This window comes from Dunckerocampus dactyliophorus, chromosome 2, assembly GCF_027744805.1.
Source record: "Dunckerocampus dactyliophorus isolate RoL2022-P2 chromosome 2, RoL_Ddac_1.1, whole genome shotgun sequence".
Taxonomy (NCBI): domain Eukaryota; kingdom Metazoa; phylum Chordata; class Actinopteri; order Syngnathiformes; family Syngnathidae; genus Dunckerocampus; species Dunckerocampus dactyliophorus.
In genome coordinates this window covers 33,412,906-33,434,933 of record NC_072820.1, presented here as the reverse complement: position 1 = coordinate 33,434,933, position 22,028 = coordinate 33,412,906, and the positions used below count along the sequence as shown (strand labels likewise).

The following is a 22,028-nucleotide window of genomic DNA, read 5'->3' as shown; positions in this document are numbered from 1 at the left end:
GTGCCGATATCTACGTACGACTTTTGAAGAGACGCAAAACCAGCTAGTCTGACTTTTATCTATTTTTTCTGAGATTTGATCGTGCCACACCACATTTTTGGCCATTATGATTTTGACCCAACCATCACTCACTAACAGTACTAATTAGCTAATTCTCTGTCACATTAAGCATCCTTCACGCAATTGGAACAACCAGCTTGAGAATGTCATTATTGATTCTGAAGCGCGAGCTGAAGGGCAGTGACAAAGCAATACAAACACCAAACAGCCATTTTAACGACAAGAGACCATCTGCAGGCATTCATTTTTATTGACTTTAATGATTTAAATTGGCACGATTATCTGTCATAATGGTAATTATTTTTATTTATATTCATATATCAGCTTCCTACGAATCTCAATGTCAATATAAACAAAGTAGACTAACAAACTAGTCCCACACAAAACACTAGCCAGCCAATTTTCCAAAAAGTCATTGTGGTGGCTGGAACGTGCCAAAGTAAAAACACAACATCCAGGGCCAATCAATTGAAATGATTTTCTAACATTGAATTGAGTGCTGTGTGCATCTTTTTATGGGATTTTGGGGATTATTGTACTTACTTCTCGCCGCCGTGAAGCCCAGCAGGTCTGTTTGATCTTCCACACCACCGCCGCTACCAGGAGAAGCGACAGGAAACAACTAAGAAGGTGAAAAGAACAAGCATGGATCAGAAATGGTAAATAATTACTAAAAATTAAAGAAAAAATCAAAGGTAAAGGTCTTTATTACTGACACTGTTCATAAAAATAGGCGATAAAGATATGTACTTCTTTTTTAACTAGAGTGAAAAACATTTTTTGCAATTCAACCAAATTATGACACTATACAGACAAAAAATGTGTACGCAAAAGAAACGCTGTAATGTGTAAAATCACACAAGACTTGAGCATTTGCTTTTTCTTTGGCTTTTAGTAGTTTAGTAGAGACCTAGGTATTCTACCTAGGTGTGAAAAAGTGTCTACAACCTTTCCTGATTTCTTTTTTTGCATTTTTGTCACACTTACATGTCTAACATCATCAAACAAATTTAAATATTAGTCAATGACAACACAACTGAACACAAAATGCAGTTTTTTAATTTAACTTTTTATTATTAAGGGAGGAAAAAAATCCATACCTACATGGCCCTGTGTGAAACATAGAACATAACTTAACCCTGGCTTATCACACCTGAGTTCCATTTCTCTCGCCACACCCAGGCCTGATTACTGCCACACCTGTTCTCAATCATAAAATCAATTAAATAGGACCTGCCTGACAATGTGAAGTAGACCAAAAGATCCTCAAAAGCTAGGAATCATGCGGAGATTTACAGAAATTCAGCAACAAATGAAAAACAAAGTAATTGACACCTATCAAGTCTGTAAAAGGTTATAAAGTCATTTCTGAAGCTTTGGGACTCCAGCGAACCACAATAAGAGCCATTATCCACAAATGAAAACATGGAACAGTGGTGAACCTTCCCAGAAGTGGCCGGTCAAAAAAAATTACCCCATGTGTGCAGCGACGACTCATCCAAGAGGTCAGTGTTCATGACTCTACTATAAGTAAGACAGTGGGCAAAAACGGCTTACATGGCAGAGTTCCAAGCCGAACAAAAAGAACATCAAGGCAAGTCTCAATTTTGACAGAAAACATCTTGATGATCCCCAAGAACCTTGGGAAAATAATCTGTGGTCTGACGGGTCAAAAGATAAACTTTTTGGAAGGTGTGTGTCCCATTACATCTGGCATAAAGGTAACACCACATCAGAAAAAGAACATCATACCAACAGTAAAATATGGTCGTGGAAGTGTGATGGTCTGGGGCTGTTTTGCTGCTTAAGGAGCTGGAAGGCTTGCTGTGATAAATAGAACCATGAATTCTGCTGTCTACCAAAAAATCCTGAAGGAGAATGTCCGGCCATCTGTTCGTGACCTCAAGCTGAAATCAACTTGGGTTATGCAGCAGGACAATGATCCAAAACACACCTGCAAGTCCACCTCTGAATGGCTGAAGAAAAACAAAATGAAGACTTTGGAGTGGCCTAGTCAAAGTCCTGACCTGAATCCTATTGAGATGCTGTGGCATGACCTTAAAAAGGTGCTTCATGCTGGAAAACCCTCCAATGTGGCTGAATTGCAACAATTATGCAAAAAGGAGTGGACAAACATTCCTCCACAGTGCTGTAAGAGACTCATTGCATGTTAGCAGCAACAACTACAATCAAGCGTTTGCGATAAGGGTGGCCCAACCTGTTATTAGGTTCAGGTTTCAAAAAACTGCATTTTGTGTTCTGTATTTTGACACTTGTGTGATTAGTACACGCTTTACATATGAATATTAACAAAATATCAACATCGTGATATATTGTATTGTTTTTTTCTTACTGTACAGTGGCCATGCTGTGTTCCCTCGCTAGATCGCAGTTCACCTCTCACAGTTTTGCACCATTTTTTTTTATTTTTTTTTTACAGCATATGAACGTGCACTGTCTTCTGCGTCCCGATAGGCTAAGAGAGAACCCACATGTTGTGTCTGTGTCCTGATTGGCTAAGGGAGAACCGACACATTGTGTCACGGTCCTGATTGGCTAAGGGAGAACCCCCCACATTGTGTTCTGCATCCTGATTGGCTAAGGGACTGGAGACCATTGCCAATGAATCTCCTCCGTGCCTTCCTGTGCGGTACAGAATGCATTCGCCTTGCCAAATTCACATAAATGTTTGATCGCTAGCAGTGTGACTCTGATACGACAGAGGATTAGGGCCACATTGAAAAAAATCTGTTGCTGTTGTTCTTGTCTCTCTCTATATTGTCCCCTTCTTGTCCCCGCACTCCCCCCTCTGTTTTCTTTTCTCTTCTTCTCTATCTCCTCCTACTCCGGTCCAGCCGCTCCAAATTTGCATAACAATAAACATAAAATAAAGTCAATTAAAATCTATATAACAGAGGAAGAGTACCTTACGCACTTTTCCCTGGCAGAGCAAATCTGTTTAGCATGTCAGGGCATTTAGATCAACAATACTATTTGCCCCAAAGGCTGGACAGGACAAAAAAAAAGAAAACAAAATAAGAATAAAGTTGTAAATTTATGACAAAAAAGTTTTAAATTTACAACATAAAAAGTACATTTGCAAAAATAAAGTTGTAAATTTAAAAGTAAAAAAGCCGTAATATTACCTTTGACTAAGGCCAAAGGTCACATAAGGCTCCGATTTTCATAGCTGTCTCAGGCAATGCCTGTAACAAATTTACAACTTTATTCTTGTAAATTTACAGTTTATTGTCAAAATCTCAGATTATAATACACCGTCGTAACAGGCATGGCCTGAAACAGCTATTAAAAGGGGGGCCTTATCTATGGGCTGGGGTAAGAAAGGCTCAAGTGAGAAGGGTTAGCCATGCTAATATGAACTGTGGTCAACCGCTCTGTTTTGTTGGCACCAAAGCTTGCCTGAAGCAAGAGTAAAGTCTCCTTCCTTCCTGAAGAGCTGTGCTCTATTTTCCCTCTTACACGTATGACACGTAGTAACTAAAAAGATTAATTACATTTCAAAATTACATTTCAAACGAAGGTTTGAATTTTTTTGAGTGTTTGAACAAGAGAGAAATGCGAGAAAATGTTAATGCCTGTCTGAGAAAAGTGTATGAAGTGTATGGGGAGAGGTTTTACAGCCTTAAAACATACAATTGTGAAAAAATTAAGTTGGCTACTTTGCGGATTTCACTTATTGTAGGCTATTTTGGGAACCTATCCCCCGCAATACACGGGGAACACTGTCTACAAAACAGCAAATATCGGCTTTAGGACTGCATGTTATTTTGAGGTCTAAATATGCACATTTTCATGATTTTGACAGTTTTATATGCTGTGCAGATCTGCTGTAATACTATGAAAAATTAATAAAGTAATATATTGTATTGAGTTCTTCCATTTTTAATTTATTCCCCCACAATTAACAGTGGTTAAGGGATTGTTTTTGACCTCAGAGGCTCCTCTGTCTGCCTTTAGAAAGCTCAAATAAAAATGTGCTTCATAAAAGTAAGAATACAAGAATGTAATTTGTGTGTCATTAACAACCTATTAATCATGTGTCTACATTCATTTCTAACCTAGAAGGGAACATGAGCCTGCTCCCGACGTGGAGCAACAAAGATAATGAAGCGCATCCTGTAATACGAGCAAGCTTCTGGGGGGAGGTGAAGCGTAATAATCTCCTTTCACATAACCAACTCGGACCTGATGAACCTACAAGCATTTGTTTGATATTTAAACCCGTGCCAGCTATCAGTCAGATATACGGCCCAGATGGGCGTAGCTGCGAGAGGACCAGAGGACGGCGTTATATGGAAGATGTCTGTGTGAAACGTGATAGCACTGGCAATGGCGAGAAGCCGGGGGGGGGGCAAAAGAGAAAAGGTGAAAGCCGCTTTAAGCGACGGGAAACATCAAACAGCACAAGGTTTACAGCGTGGGAATGATTTGCACAACTTTGAAGATAAGTGTCGGTGATATTTAACTTTAGCAGGGCATAAAAATGACTTGTTTTGATGCAAAATCATCATCTTTAATAAACAACCTATGACTTAACTTACATGTCTCTGATGTTCATTGACTTTCTTGTATTACTGTCAGTGTTAATCTTCAGAAAAATACGTATCGAAACACAAAAAGTACAAAAATAATCACTGAAATGCATAAAATAACAGGATACGTAGGCATTTGCTTGTTCTTTGGCTTTTGGTATGGTTTTTTTTGTGTTTTACAATTATTCCAAACGGTGCACCACTGTCATGCAGAAAGTCAAATGAGATCTAGATATTTGCTTTTTGTTTGGCTTTCATGCCTTTTTTACAACACTTATTCCAAAAGGTGGCCTGCCACCACACATGAAGACAAATGAGACCTTGGTATTTGCTTTTTCATTGGCTTTTTGTAGCTTTTTTTTTTTTACACGACTTATTCCAAAAGGTGGACTACCATCAAGCATCACGTCAAATGACACCTAAGCATTTCCTTTTTCTTTGTGTCTTGGGGCTTTTTATGAAACATATTCCAAATGTTGCACCGCTGTCACCCATGAAGTCAAATGAGACGTACGCATTAGCTTTTTCTTTGACTTTTTGTAGCTTTTTACAAGACTTATTCCAAAAGGTGGAGTGCTGTCACATACGGCGTCAAATAAGACTGACCTATTTGCTTTTTCTTTGGTGCTTTTTTCTACAAAGCTTATTCCAAAAGGTGGAGTGTCAAGTATGAAGTCAAATGAGACCTAAGTATTTGCGTTTTCCTTGGCCTTTACTGCTGTTTTATAAGACTTATTCCAAAAGGGAGACCACAGTTATGCATGAAGACAAACAACACTAGGTATTCGCTTTTTGCTGCTTTTTTACAACACTTTTCTGATAATTATTTCAAAAGGTGCACTGCCATCATGCATGAAGTCAAACAAGATGAGGCATTCACTTTTTCTTTGGCTCCTTTACAACAACTTATTGCAATTATCTAAATTATATTTTTTTTTTCCCACCCGCGACCTTTAGTGAGGATAAGCGGCATAGAAGATGGATGGATGGATTTTTCTCCCATTTGTGCCTGTTGAACAGCTAATTTAGCACCCAGGTGGTAAACAAACAACCTTGAGTGATTTCCTTGATTAGTATTAAATAGAGTGGAGGCATGAAGAATGTCCATATGGGAAATCATTAAGATTTACTGTACATCCTCAAGAACAAATAGAAAATACATCAATGGTCTTAGAGACTTTTTGTGAAACAGTGTAAAAAAATACAGTACCTCACAAAAGTGAACCATTTTTATTACAGTATATCTTGTCAAGAGACATACTATAGAAATGAAACATGGGTATAACTTAGAGTAGCCCGTGTACAGCTTGTACAGAAGTATAGATTGACTAAATGCATACACATCACTCATTATTATGTAAATAGTGTCCGAAAGTCAAGCATGATGGTGGTATTGTGATGAGGCTGCATGAGTCCTACCGGCACTGGGGAGCTGCTGTTCATGTAATCATCCATTTTAAGCATGGCTTTTTCTAGTTTTAACAAAATAAGTTGATTTTTGAAGCTGCCGTGACGTAAACTCTGTCCTTCCGCAAGTTTTCTTTCCAAGAGTCTCTGAATTCAAACTGTAATTTGATCAGATGGAGGCAGGCGATAAGTGACTGGGGAAACAGCTTTGCAAGATGGGTTTTTTGGCGTGATGGACAGGTGCTTTAGGCAACGGCTGACAAGCTACACACATATAATATGTTACAGGACAGCAGAAGCTGAAATGAGCACCAAGCAACCAAAACCACACAATGGCTAAGGTTGGTGGCTATCATGTTATGAGACAATAAGAATATTTTTTCAGCTTTAATATGATAAGGTTTGACAGTGTGCTTTGAGGATATTTACATTGCAGCTGCCTGGACTAAGTAAGTCACAAATTAGTCCTGATTCATGACTGTTTTAAAGCAATAAAGACCTAATTAAATGAACTGTCAGCTGAAGAAATGTACTACTGGGTGAGGAGAGAAGTACGTGAGGAGCATCAAGATTTACCTTCGAGGCACCTTGAAAGACCAAATATGTACACTGATTTGCTTATTGTCAATATACCGGTTGGTTTTAAGGCAAATTATGTGAAGCTTGGCTGGATTTTTTAAATTATTTTTATGATCGCCTCTATTGCAAGATGTATACAATATACAATACGATATACAGTGCCTCCCCGCACATTCGCGATTCGGTATTCTCAGCTCAGTGGGATTTTTTCTCTGTTTTTCCCGACAAAAACACACCCCAAGTTGGTAATAATTTATAAATACAGTATGTGACAATACAGGTCATATGTACAGCTGACATACGCAGACACCATCATTTTTTAAATGTTTGTCATTATGCTTCACTCAATGTTGTTTAGTCAAGCTTGGAGATTTCACACTTTGTTTGGCAGTCCCTTAACTCACCGAAGTTGTGTGCTGTGTGACGCAAAAGTGAAATTTATATGTAACAATCCAGCCACAAAACTTGCAGCAAGATGAATACAAGTCATGCACACAGTCAAATGAGATCTAGATATTTGCTTTTTCTTTGGCTTTCATGCCTTTTTTACAACACTTATTCCAAAAGGTGGCCTGCCACCACACATGAAGTCAAATGAGCCCTTGGTATTTGCTTTTTCTTTGGCTTTTAGTAGCTTTTTTTTTTTTTACACACAACTTGTTAATAGTAAGTCACAATTACAACAGGCAAGCAGTGTGAATTATGTATATGTGGCTGGCAATTTAAGAGAGAGGGTTCTGGAGCTGAATCTAATGCAGTAATTCCAACAGTCACTTTTATTGCAAATGTTGATCCGACATCGGAGGAGAACGCCAATGTCAAGCAAGGAGGTGGGTTTGGAGGGGTAGAAGTGAGCCATATAAAAAAATAGACATTTTTATGCCCATTTAAATTACTTGCGGTTTTTCGCCATTTGCTGGCAAGCAAGGAACAGAACCCCTCGTGAAGAGCTGGATCTACTGTATTGCATGTTCTTTAGGGACTGATTTGGTCCCATTAGCTCCCGTTATAAGCACCAATTTTGATATGCTGTAATATGGACATACACATAGTGCTTTTCTTATGAATTCCTCATCAATCTAAGCCTCTACCTTCAAAATAAAGGGAACACAAGTTTTAGGTGTGGGTCAAGAAAATCAATTAAATTAACAAAAGATCACAAAAACAAGGCATTTGCTGTTTCTTTGGGCTTTTTGGGACACATTTTTTTTTCCCAAATATGGATCGCTATCATGCATGAAGTCAAATGAGGTCAGGGCATTTGCTTTTTCTTTGGCTTTTTGGGACACTTGTTCCAAAAGGTGGACCGCTGTCATGCATGAAGTCAAATGAGATCAAGGCATCTGCTTTTGCTGCTTTTTTGAAACCTTTATTCCAAAAGGTGGATCTGTCACACATGACATCACACCCAAGAAAATTGGCACCAACTCTGCATTTTTTCTTTGGCTTTTCAATTGCATAAGAAAACCAATGAAATGAAATTAGCAAGTGAAGATGAATTTGTCTTCTTGATACACTTTTAGGCATTTCAACTCATTTTACTCACCTGAAAAATGTCACAAAGAACTGTACAAGGTCCATGATGCTGTTGTGTTGGGAAAATGCGATCTATTTAAAGGGGGAAAAAAAGCTGTAATTAGTCTTCAACTTTTGAAATTCACATTAACTATACACTAGGGAATGCAGTGAATGTACCTCATAAAAATGACTGTTTTATACATGTCTGTGTTTCAGGAATAATGCTTCAGAGGCATATTACTGCTTTTATTAGACACACGGGATGCAGGCGAGGCAGCTGAACGCTATCTGACAGGCCACATCACAGTGACACATCATTAGCTACTGTAGATGCTTCAGAGGCATTCTGCCCCTGAAAGCATTTAGCTAGACACAGACACACAATGTCAACAGCAGCCCAGTCCCCTTCGGGGCCAGCGCACAGGGGTCGGGGGCGGGAGTAGAGGGACTGTGCGCAAGTTGTGTTATTAAGAGATTGATTTGTTGCCGTGCGTTTTGGGGCTTTGAATGTCGATGAGCAGGCTAATCCACAGGCATTTATTTGGCTTTCAACTCTTTTAAATGTAATCAAACAGCAGGTTTTGCAAAGTGTGAGGCATAGCAATATGAGAAAAAAAATTTCCTAGACCTGCTAGGCTAATTTTAGCAATACTGCATGCAAATATGGAACAGATCACGTCTAATTTGTAGTGCAATAATAGATAATAAATAATAATAATAAAAATAGATAATAGCTCAAGTCCAGTCCTGTGTGTGTTTTTAATCGCTCCTCCTCTGTTGTGTTGAAAAGCCGCATGGCTGGGGGGAGGAATGATCTGCTCAGTCTTTAAGTGGAGCAGGGCAGCAATAGTAATCTGCCACTGAAACTGCTCTTCTTTTGGGCGATGACGCTGTGCATTGGATGATGCTGGTTGTTCATGATGGAAAGGAGCCTCCTCAGTATCCTTTACTCTGCCACAGATGTCAGGCTGTCCAGCTCAGTGCCAATGACAGAGCCTGCCTTCCTCACCAGTTTGTCCTGGCGTGTGTCGTCCTTCTTCTTATGGATGCTCCCCCAGCACACTACCGCATACAGGAGGGCTTAACCACAGTCAGGTAGCAGATTCTTGCATACGCCGAAGGATGCCAGCCTTTTGAAGAAATACAGACGGCTCTGCCCTTTCCTGCACAGATCATCTATGTTAGCAGTCCAGTCCAGTTTATCATCCAGATGCACTCCCAGGTATTCGTAAGTGTGGACCACCTCCACACGGTCCCCTTTAATGATAACAGGTTCTGGGTGTGTCCTGTTTCTCCTAAAGTCCACCACCATTTCCCTGGTCTTGGTGGTGTTGAGATGCAGGTGGTTTGCATCGCACCAGTTTACGAAGTCCTGGATCAGTTTTCTGTACTCATCCTCCTGTCCATTCCTGATATATCCCACGATGGCTGTGTCGTCCGTATACTTCTGTACATGGCAGAGCTCAGAGTTGTACTGAAAGTAGGACGTGTACAGGGTAAACGGAACAGGAGAGAGCACAGTTCCCTGCGGTGCTCCTATGCTGCTGGTCACAGTGTCGGACCTGCAGTTCCCCAGTCACACGGACTGAGGTCAGTTAGGTAGTCTGTGAGCCATGCCACCAGGTGTGATCCTACTTCCATCTCTGTCAGTTTGTGCCTGAGGAGATGAGGCTAGATGGTGTTCAAGGCTCTGGAGAAATCCAAAAATGTAATCCTCACAGCACCACTGCCTCTGTCCAGGTGAGAAAGAGATTGGTGAAGCAAGAAGATGATGGTGTCCTCACCTCCCACTTTCTCCTGGTATGCAGAGGGTTGAGTGCGTAGCACTTACTTGACCTGCTGTTATTGTGGGTTGTGTGTGAGGGGGAGGGTGAGGAGAGGTGTCCCCTTCCGTGCTAGTGACTTGTGTGGGAGCTGCTGTGTGTGGGATGGGCTGTGGCGTGTGTAAAATTTGAGAAAGATTAGTTGAAAAACATGGCCGCCATCCAGCAAAATGTCTTTGGGACATCTAATAGTCCGTAAGTCAGTGAGCATTTCACTTGTATAGCGGTTTTATACCCTCAAGGTACTCAAAGCGCTATAACGCTGTTATCACATTTACCAACAAATGACACAGCATCAGGAGCAATGGAAGGTTCAGTATCTTGCCCTAGGATACCTCGACATGATCACAGGTGGATGGAGGAAAATATCAGTAACTTTCAGCGCCACTACCTGAGCCATGCCGCTCTATGCTAGCATATCTTCCAAAGCATTTTGAACACCACCTGTTGAGGGTGCCACAAATTAGGACAAAACTTTTCAATGCCTACAAGTAGAAAATGGAGTCGCGATGGGCACTGACACGGCTAATATGACTCAATAGCACACAATGATGTGCTGTTGACTTTCTAATAAGAGGGATTGTTTGGATCTAGTGCCAATTCTCCTTTCCCCCCACCCCACATAATACGGGGGTCAAAGTAATATGTTTAGGGTTAATTTAATTTCAAGACATCTAGTGAAGCAGATCAATGGAATCATTTGAGAAACACTGAAAGCATTCAGAGTTACTGCAGGTGGACTTTCTTTAAGTGGAATGTCATTTCACTGACAGAACAGAATAAGTTACCTTCTTTTCCACTTTCAAAAGCAAATGGTATGTTTGGCTTAAAAAAAAAGAAAGAAAAAAAAAGACACACAAGGCTTAAATTGCAGTCTCACACAGGCATGCAAGGAAAAGAGGGCGACCGATTCCCGAAGCTGCTTTAACGACTCAGGCTGGTCCATAAATAAGCGATTGTGTGCCAGGAAATTTAATAGAAAACTATTATTGGAGCACCTCTATAGATGAGCTGACCCTAAAGATATTACCACACTGAGCTCTATCTAACATGTGGGGCACAGGGACATAACAAATAAACTAATCGATACTACGGAAACAAACAGTGCAAGACCTCATGAGAGATCAAGGGAGTAACTGTATGTTCTGCTTTTTCTTTGGCTTTTTTTTTTTTTTGCAACATTCCAAAAGAAGGACCAGTTTGAAAAGAAGAAGAAGAAGAATATATGAGGGAAGCTACCTGAACTAAGCGTCACCATATGTGGTGTCACTTGTTATCAAAGCAGATTGTTTTTACACTTTAGGCTGCACAGGAGTGGAACTCTGTGGCCCAGAGCATTGGACAACTGAATTCATACAATCTATTCAAGACATCATACATGTAATCACTAGGTACCGGTATGTCCCGATCCACATTTTTTGGCATCTGATCAGATTTTTTTTATAGTCTTGCTGATCCATTTCAATATAATCCTGATTATTATTTTTTAAAAATAATAATAGCCTTTTGTTCCAAATGTGAATTTGTGGGATTGAATATGGTTATGAAAGTACTGTAGCTCTTCAATAGTTCTGTGAGTCAGGTCCCTAATCCAATAAAAGATCCAAAAAAGGATTAAAAAAAAAAAATTGGCATGCAAAATACTTTTAGGGCAGGACTAATTACTTGACATGGTTATAAATCAATTTGTGGTGTGATTTAGAATATATGACTTTTTTAAACAAACTTTCTTAGGGCCCTATGAAATCCGTTTTATATTTTCCCAAATTCTTTTTTTTCCCGTTTACATTTTTTAGAATTCTATAGGCCTGTCGATAAATCAATTAATCAAACGATAAAAAAAACAGGGCGATATTTATGACGGCCACTATAAATTGAAATGTGTATGTATGCATGTGTTTCATCTGCTCGTCTCTCTGTGCCACACAGGCTGGATGACAAGAGCACTCACTCTGCATCTGTCTGTGCGCTTCGGTTCTATAGTGGAATGAACAGAGAGAGTGGGCCCTCATTTCATTCAGCCTATTTGTGGAGACGAGGCTACTATTGAGTGGAATACAGAGGGTTTACTAGTTAGCTTTGTGAGGCAGCATACACGAACATGACGAAGGCACAGAAGTGATGGTTTCTGAGGCGAATGCCACAGCCGACAGCCACACTGATTTAAACATTTCGGTTTTAAACAGAATGAACACGGTGTGCACATGAACACTGATTAATGAAATGATTAATTAAAACAAATTAAATGCAAATATATATATTTATATATTTTTATATTTAATAATGCAATACACCATTGGCCCTTTTTGTCCAGTAATTCAGAAATGGATGTAGCTTGACTACCTTGTCTAATGAGATGTCAGCCTCTGCACACATTGCAACAAAATCTTCAACAAACTGTAATGCCGATGTTTGTGAGGAAGATGTAGTCACAGGTGTAATTCCAGTCACGTTATTAATGTAAGATATTTTTATGACACCCTTATTTTGTTTACACAAATGTGACATAGAGCGCTCTTATTTTGAAGATTGGGACATCCCTAGTAATCACTAATACTAACATAAATAGTACAGTATAAGGTAATCACCCTATCCAACTGTGCTGCCGCTCGTGTCTCTTGTCTTGATGTATGTTTAAGTATTTCAAGTGTTTTAAATATTCACTTTTATATGCGACATAGAAAATGGATGGAAATATTTGCAAGGACATCTCATACTAGTTCTTAGTCTCCTACAGAGACTAAGAACTTATCAGTTGTATTGATGTTGCCTGAGCAGTTGTGCTCCTTAGGGCTTTTACAACATTGGATCTGTGGCTGATGTGTTGTGCAACACAGTATACTATGTTGACAGTTATGTTTTCCTTTTCACTTTCTCATGTGCTACTAACCAGTAGATCTGTCGCATGTGTGAAACCCCTCACAGACAAGAGCATCCACGTTTGCTACCAATATAGGCCATAGTTAAAATTTTTCGACAACATGCATTGCATAAATATGTTTCTTGCTAAACATCCTTACCTGGATCTTGATGGGCCATGAGAAGTTACTGACGTAGACGTAAAAGGTTATGTTGGGGTTGCTTCTGAAGGTGAACTTCTCAGAGGAGAAGCTGTCTTGGTATTCCTTGATGTTGCTCTTGGACACGATGGGCACCTCTTCGCCAGAGATGGTTCCAGCTGTTAGGGGCAAAAGCTTGATGTTAGATTTACATTCTGCAAGCAGGGAAGTTTGAAAGAGTATTGTTTATATTGTCTATACCCTCCCAAAAAATATTGTGCAAGTATACCTATGTTTTATTATTGAAAGGGGCAAAATTCTGTATTTTGGGGTTTCCAAACTTAGATTCTAGACCAGTGGTTCTCAAGTGGTTTGGCTGCAGGACCCACCATCACCCTTTAATGACAAGTGACAGTGATATATATCAAGCATGTATTTCTTAATTTCTTAGTAGTTGTGATGACTAGTTTACTGCTGATACAAAAACCCAAATTCAGTATCTCATATAAATTTGAAAAATTGTCAAAAAGTATCTCTCTCAATATCTCTTAAATCAAAGACTTTCCCACCACCTTTAATTAATTGGTCTCTTTGTTTTAATTGAACACTTGATATCAAATACATTTGCACAATATTCGAATTACTGAGATAAGCAAGTGAGAGCAGCTTGCAAATGAACAGTTTTTGCCAATCTGTTCTCATCGTTCATTTAAAAAGGGCCATTCGAAACACTTGATTTGTTCGCAAATGTCACATCTCTACCAGGCAAAGATCCGCCATCAACTGAAAACAGGTCCACGACCCAAACCAGTTGAGAATTGCTGTTCTAGACCCATTTCTTGGTCCCTGGTCAGCTTTTCTTGCGTCGCTAATTGTCCGAATTAAGCTATTTTATTGGTTGTTTTGCATTTTATATGTGCACTATACTTGTATAATAGATAGATTCAATACTGAATACATCTTTTAAGATTTTTACAAACTGTATGTGTAGTTGCAGATATTACTGTTTCCACCGCAACCTATGTGCAAACAATGTAGGCGGTGCGTATCAAAGCGTGCTTCTGCGTCTCATTCACATGAATGGGTTAGCTTTTCCATCACCTCATGGAGAAAGTCGGTGAGAATTCTCAAGTAGGTCCCTTGCAAATAATTATGAATTAAGAATTATTGAATTATTGAAGAATTAGTAAGAATTAATGAAGCTAAAGGTAATGCCTGCTGTTGTGTGGCGTCACACAAGACGGAGCGGGACACAGTGGGACCGAAAAACGCCACGACTATAGAAAATGGTGGTGACAATGCATACCCATAAGAGAAGTACTGTTGTTGTGCACTAGACGTAAACAGTACTTGACGGGGTGTAAGTAAGTCGTGCGGGAGCGTGGTAATTTCATGCCGACACAGCGCGGCTGTGTGGTGTTTACATCCTTCTGAAATGACAACAGTCTTCTCTTTAAGGTGTAAAATTCAGAGGTTCATCACCTTTCTGTTTTGTGCGGTCAATGTGTTGGTTACATCATGTATGTCTCTGGCAGCAAAAAACTGATATAAAAATGGAGTAAAAATGGCACCCACGGCACAATCTTGTGCTTTCATCTTGTGCACATGATCCATGATGGTCACATAAACAAACCGCGCCTATTTTGAACGCCAACCCACCGGACGAACGCAAACCAAGGCAAAATTTTAGCAAAAGTTTTGAATGCTAACTGAACAACGTGCTAACCAGGGCGGACGTTAACTGAGGTACCACTGTACTGTAATAAAACTGGTTGATGGAATTTAACTCAAATGTACTCACTTTATAAGGCTGGCATGAAAACATACTAGCAGTCACGTGTGTCCATGGTGACGACATAAAAATAAATCAATTGCCAACCATCAGTTCTCAAAACATACTTTTTTTTTTTTTTTACATATATTTAAATATTTCAAGTCATTTTGTATTGCCGCTCGTGTCAATGTCCTCAAGTCATTGACATTCCAACCCACGTCTTGAAAACAAAAGAAGAGAAAATGACAGCTAGAGTGCAGCGACATGAGCATGTTTATCTTAATTGAAATCACCCTCCTCCTCTACCCTCCCACCGCCCACCTCCTCCACCCAAAGGCGCTTAAAGCTCTTGTCAATTGTGACGAGCCCCCACACCCCTGTTCCTTTAGAGACACAATATCTTTGGCAGGGGAGGTAGACTGGGGACTCAACTTAAAATATTAATAATAACCACAAAGGCTCCCAAAGGTTAAGGTGGCTGCAGAGGAACACCGTGGGTTAACGTGTTTTAGCGGTGGGTGGGAAATGTCAGTTGTTGTGTGGCACGCAGATCGTGGCGAAAGTAGGAGATAAACACAAGGACTGGATGGCTGCAGTGTCCTTGGGTGTCTTTCCACAGGGGGAATTATAATGGCTGCTGCATATTCTGTACAGTCTCACTACATGCTAACATCTTCCTATGCTTGTTTGTGAGCAGGAAAATGACTCCGTAGGGAGTTGGAAAATATGTGTGCGTATGAAGGATTTTGTCATCCTCGCAACATTGCTGGGCCTTGACAGAGATTTCAATAACACAGGGGCAAAAGCTGCGATATTGCTACCCATATGGGACAATATAACGTGTCTTATTTGGATTTTTAGGTTTAGGGATTATGCAAAAGTGACTTTTTAAGGATGTTTTAACAATAATATGTAAAGTCGTCCCTCGTTTACCGTGGTTAATTGTTTACAGACCTGATTATGACTTTCTAAATGCATTTTTAGCATTATTTGAGCCCTGTAGATTAAATAAAACCTATATAGTCACCATTACACTCCTATTATTCTTTGTTTACAACACACTGCCCAACTGTAATGCGTGGGCTACGGGATTACTGCAGGGACACAAGACATAGCATTTAAACATAGCATCCTACCAAGCTAACCAGTTAGCCTCAAATGTATTTATTCTAAACTTAAGAAAGAGTTTCAAACGGAGTGGGAAGAAGGACAAAGTAAGAAGCCAAAAAGTACCACTTCCACACACAATGGGAGGAGAACTTCTTTTCACTATCATGTCGGACACGCCATGGCTGACTCTATGCAGTATGAAGTGTCATGTCTCATCAATGAAACATTACTGACGCCTAGTGAAGAGAATACTAGCGTGTTCCCTTGTTTATCGTGGGGGTTAGGTTCCAAAAATAACTTGCAATAGATGAAATCCGCAAAGTAGTCAGCTTTATTTTTTACAATTATATATAAATACACTTTTTCTCAGACAGGCATTAACCTTTTCTCACATTTCTCTCTTGTTTAAACACTCTCAAACAAGTTCAAACCTTTGTTTGAATTTTAATGATCAACCTATGAGGTTGGACACATAAGAAATTATAGTGACTCACGTGTATTTCACAGTTCCTCTGACCGTGTCTTTTTGTCCTGGCAACACTCCGCTGTAGCATTTTTGCATCCTTGTTAAAACATGTTGCTGCTGTCATCCTTATGCTATTTTCGTCCTCCTTTATGTAACAAACCTAAGATTCATTTATTCCGTAATGGTGCCCTACAGCCGCGTAATTTCTACATTCCTTCAGCAAGTCCAACTTTTTGTGCGATGGTTAGATGGTTTAGGTGCAGAACGTTTCGTTGACATTGTGGGTTTTGTCGGGGAGAAAACTTGCAAACATACAGTACTTCAGACTCACACTGCTAGCGAGAGAGCGAACACAACAGAAGACACGGCACGAAGGAGATTGATTGACAATGGTCTACAGCCAATCAGTTCTCCCTTAGCCAATCAGGACGCAATACACAATGTGCATTCATACACAAAAAAAAGCAGGCAAAGTAGCACTAGAAAAAATCTGTGAAACAGCAAGGCTGCAAAAGGTGAACCGCGACGTAGCAAGGTACGACTGTACATATACTGTGACTTGTCTTTCATCATTTTTTGACTAATAATAGTCCACAGTGAACCATGCCATGAAAAATATCTTGCGGGGGTAGTAGCACGTTAAAAAACTTTAATTTAATACAGCATTTGAAGAACAAAGACTTGACAGAGTGTGGTGAGTTTTCCAGGCTCACGGTGTGATCATCAGTCAAACGGCAGCTAACATATGTGCGTGACAGTCAAAAGGCTAGGCTAATAACCCAAAAAATAATTGAATTCATCGGCCGAGACGAACAGCCTTTGCCGGCGGTGGAAGACACCGGGTTCGCCGACTGCTCTCTCACTTGGAGCCCACCTACGTGCTACATGGAAGTCCTGCTACAGCTCCAGCAATGTACTGTCGCATCCAAAGACTCCTTAAAGTCATCTCATCCTCTGTAAGTTTCACGAGTGATGTTCTTGTGAACAAGTAAAATATGTTTTTGCCTAAATTAAGGTTTTATGGTTCCTTTTTTCATATCATGTAGCCAAGAGCAGGGGTGCAGTCAAAATCCCCCCCATTTATTGATTAATTATTAATTTTATTAGTAATTACCTATTTTTTGGGCCCCTTGGCAGTCAGGGGACATTGGAATTGTCCTGACTTTTCCACCTTATACGTCACCCCTGGCCAACAGCACTCATCATAAATAAATTGAAAAACTTACTAAAATAGCCTAAATTAGTTAATCCATGAGATTGGTCACAGTATTGGCTGATTTCAGTCATGGACGATCGGTATTGGAATCGGAAGCATAAAACCCTGATCGGAGCATGCCTAGTTTTAGTTATACTATACTGTCAAAAGCATTTAGAGCACAATAATCAATCAGCATGCATGATAATAATCAGAATCAGCTTTATTAACTACCTGTAGATCCCACAGACCAGGTGATATTGAGGTTGAAGTTGTTGGATGCATTGATGGACATGTCCAAGTTCTTATTGGCCTTCAGGTGATGGAACAAAAAACACAAAATATCAGCGCATTTAATAGATAACTTTATAAGGTTAGCTTATGAAATGTAATGACTCAGCACACATAGAATAAAACAGTGAGTGATTGCGCATGGTCGATAAAGATGGTGATAATTGACTTGGGATTTACACTCTGAAATGGAAACAATCCACCACACACACACACACACACACACACACAAATTACATTCACTCGTCATGCTGACTCATTTTTACATCTGCTACCATGGTTACCAGCATGCGTGACCCATCACTTGCTTTACTTGGAAAACGTATACCTGCTCAGGTGAGGCCATGAAGTTGATGGCGGTGTAGTGGTTATCATCTTCCTGGATGAGGCTAAAGGTGAACTGGTAGTCGATCAGCAGATTGTCTAATGAGGAGATGAAGAACACAGGTATAAGCTACATTAAATATGTCAGTTTTGATAATACCAGTGACTAAGAAGACTTATTTTGAGGAAATGCAGACCATCAAAACAAACTTCCAAGTGACAGTCTGACTAATGACAAGTCAAATGCAAAAATGGATGTAATCAAATCCAGTAGCTGCAATCAGGAAGTCCAATTTTCTCATCAAAGCTGAGTGCTGAGACGACGCAAGCAAGCTACAAAATTCCCAGCAATGATTTTAAAAATATGTTGCCACCATTCCTACTTTTGTTTCAAATAGAGACTGAAAGCTTGCATTTGTGCTGTTATTAGTGTCAACATTTCAGCTTTTTCCTCTATTTCTCCCATTTTATTTCTACAATGTGCCACGGCCAATAGAAAACGAGCTGTTGGCCACAAATGGCCCCCGGGCTGCACTTTGGACACATCTGTGTTAAAGCACTGTATGATTTATATTACAGCTATTTGCAACCATTGTTTTTCTTATGATCGTGACATTTTGCAGCAAATATGCAAACTCGCCCTGTGTCCTATTTACAGCGGTCCCCTGTGTTCAGCGTACGTGAAATGTCATGTGAACGTGCATTATTAAGGTTTCAGAGCGGAAAAGAAGATACATTCTCCAACAGTTCAGACAATAATGGCTGTGCATTTTCAGTGGATGTTAAATCTGTACTGCTATAAAAGCTATACACTGACTACTCTCAAGCATAATGAAGTTTCGATAGTACTGTCCCTTGACAAGCTGTAGAGTAATAAAAATGGCTGCTGAAATTAGTGTTAGATAGTCAGGGAGTGCTATATTTCCAGTGTTTTCTAAGCATAACAGAGCTCAAGAGCAAGTGTCAGTGATGCAGAGAGGTTAAAACAGGCTCTGGGCATGACATTCCTGTCTTCTCACTGAGCTTGGTGTCACGCTATGGCATTTCAAAAGGGGACAAAAGCTTGGCCGAAGCTCTTGTTGTCTGGAGCGGAGTGTGACATAGTGGGGATTTGGGCCGAAGGGGCGGGGTTACCATGAAGGGTAAAAGTGGCGGTATTTTCCATCCAGGGATGCAGGTATCACCTTGCTCTTTGATACATTTCTCCTCGCACTGGACAAGCAAGTCACACTAAGTATCTCTAAATGAATGAAGGAGTAAGCTGCCCAGTGCAGAAGTTCTCCTCCTCCGTCCCCTTGATTAGCTCAATCACTCACTCCTCCTGATGCACTTGACATTTTCACGACAAGTCATTCTGTCGCTGAACAAGCACTGCCACCGCCGGGTGCCAAAGACGCTCCATCTGCCTCAGAGCGGAAGACAACGTGTCTGTGTGTGGGGGGAGCAAAGACGGACGAATACATGTGTGCGTCTGTTACTCACAATAACATGTCCCCCTGAGTGGATTGCCAAGGTAACGGTTTTCTGAGTCACACCTGAATGAAGAAAAGAGCAGACAGAAGCAGATGAGTGCACATGGAGAGCTCTTATCAGAGAAAGTACATATTAACCTCTGCTGCAGGCACTTTCGCCTTTCCTCACAAAATAAGTTAATTAGATGGGGGTTTTTTTCAGAATCAACAAACAATGTATGGTGTGATGAAGAGAGGGTTAAAAGCCTTAAAGTCCTTGCAGTGGGAAAACATGTAAATCATCATCATCACACATTAAAGCCATCTGCCAATCCAGGTGATTTATTCATCACTAATTTACATTTAACAATCAGAGATAAAACAAAATGCAAACAGGCCAAAGGCTACATTAAGCGTGCATGGTATTCGTGTTTAATAACTTGGATGTGTGTGTGTGGGGGGGGGGGTTCTGATTCAATAATCAGAACCTGGGGCAGACATATTTGCAGAGCTCAAAGCAGCTGGCTTTCATCTGCGGCTCTGGAGCCGGCTCAAAAGTTAAGCATCCGTGGGGGGAAGGCGTAGGAAAAACTATCAACTATCAAGTCACACAAAACTCTCAGGAGTCTTCGGTTCGCATTTTCTCTGGCTTTCCTGTGGTTTCTTCTTCAGAAACTATATATATATACATATACACATATATACATATATATACACATACATACATATATATATACACATATACATATATATACACACACACATATACATACATATATATACACATATACATATATACTGTATACACACACATATACATATATACATATATATACACATACATATATACATATATATAAATATATATATACACACATATATATACATATATACATATATATTTATACATATATACATATATATTTATACATATATATTTATATATACACACACTGTATATATAGTATATATATATATGAAAAAAGTACATTTATTTATTAAAGATTTGCTGAAATGTTCCTCTGCCACAAGTCAATCGCCTGCGAGGATGAGCCACAAAGCAAAGTGGTACTTGTTTAAGCACCATTGACTTAATACATATCCTGTGCATTTAACAGTATTATAATGCAGACAGATTAATTAAACAGATTGTGTTCTGACTTAATGGTTTGACTCTAAATGAGTAATAAAATATATTAAAAATGAAGTAGTGGTCCAGTTGAAGAACACTGTATAGAAAACAGACTCTTGAGCAGAAACTAAATATCTACGGTCGCATTTAGTTCATCAGTGCATTGCCAAACTCAGCCTTAAATTAAAGCAGCACTCAAAAACCAACAATGAAGCAATAACAAGCCTGCAATTAACATACGGCCTGTGTGAAATTACTGTAAACTGAAGGCAAATTCATCTATAAATGGTGCTAATGAGGGTCCTAACCAAGGGGAATTGGGGGCTAAAAACGGTGTGGTACAAAAAAAAAACAAAAAACATGCCGGATGGGCAACAATTACTCGCTTCTATTCACCTCTGAGCCATTGTTGTTATTTGACAGACGTTCTTGTTTTGGAGCCTAAGGCGTAGTCTTTCTTGACATCTTGCAAAAACAGACACGCCATCTGAGCAGCAAAGATGGAAAGTGGCGTGACTAAAAATCTCGGCAAAGACTGCGAGTCAGGAGTACGTAACCTGGTGAAGATGATGTCGGCGTACTTGTGAAGCTGATACAGAGAATGTCATTTGAATCAGACTGTGAATCACCAGAAGGCATCAGCCATATTGGATGCCATTGTAACTATAATGTAACTATATAGCCAAAGTATAATGAGCAGAAACATATGGCAGGGATGTCTAGCTAAGCTTTTATGCACTTAATGGGCCACAAAACACATGGCTGCACTTTAACCTGGAAGAAGGCTGATTATCTTTACTAAATTGTGCACATGCGCTAGAGTTGCTACAGTAAAGGGAAAAGAGACTATTTAATATGGTGAATATCCATTATCACTATACCGTGGCTTCACGGTTGCTTTATTTTATGAGGCGTTAGGACGCTAACACAACAATCAAAGGGTCATAGAGGCGATTGTGTGAAGGAGGACAGAAGGTCCTCACCAGGTGAAAGTAGTAATCCTGAGCGATTAAAAGGACATGGTTCATAGGAAGTTCTTTAAACCATACTGATAACATCACATCAGAAAAACATTCAGATAATATATATATATATATATATATATATAAAAAAAATAGGGAGCAGGGGGGATTTTTTAACTAAACTGCAGAGAGTACCAGGTGTTTATTGGGCCGGATAAACACATTTCCATTACGTATTTCACAGAGAGAGTAGTTTTATTTACTGTAAATTCCGGTATATAAGCCACATCTACTAAATTTAGAGGAAAAAACTGATTTGTACATACTGTATATAAGCCGCACCACACTATAAGCCACACACGTCCACGTCATAAAATAGAATAT

At 39.7% G+C, this 22,028-nt stretch overlaps 1 protein-coding gene across 1 annotated transcript in view; it reads right to left on the bottom strand.

Moving 5' to 3' along the window:
• atrnl1b (attractin-like 1b) overlaps positions 1 to 22,028 on the bottom strand; it is a 78,641-nt gene that overhangs the window by 18,352 nt on the left and 38,261 nt on the right. Inside the window, exons 21-26 of the mRNA XM_054763977.1 lie at positions 19,582 to 19,634; positions 18,104 to 18,198; positions 17,719 to 17,797; positions 12,961 to 13,118; positions 8,146 to 8,207; positions 604 to 682 (exon numbers count right to left, since the gene is read on the bottom strand). Of these exons, the coding sequence (XP_054619952.1) occupies positions 604 to 682; positions 8,146 to 8,207; positions 12,961 to 13,118; positions 17,719 to 17,797; positions 18,104 to 18,198; positions 19,582 to 19,634 (526 nt within the window). The remainder of the gene's footprint in view (positions 1 to 603; positions 683 to 8,145; positions 8,208 to 12,960; positions 13,119 to 17,718; positions 17,798 to 18,103; positions 18,199 to 19,581; positions 19,635 to 22,028) is intronic.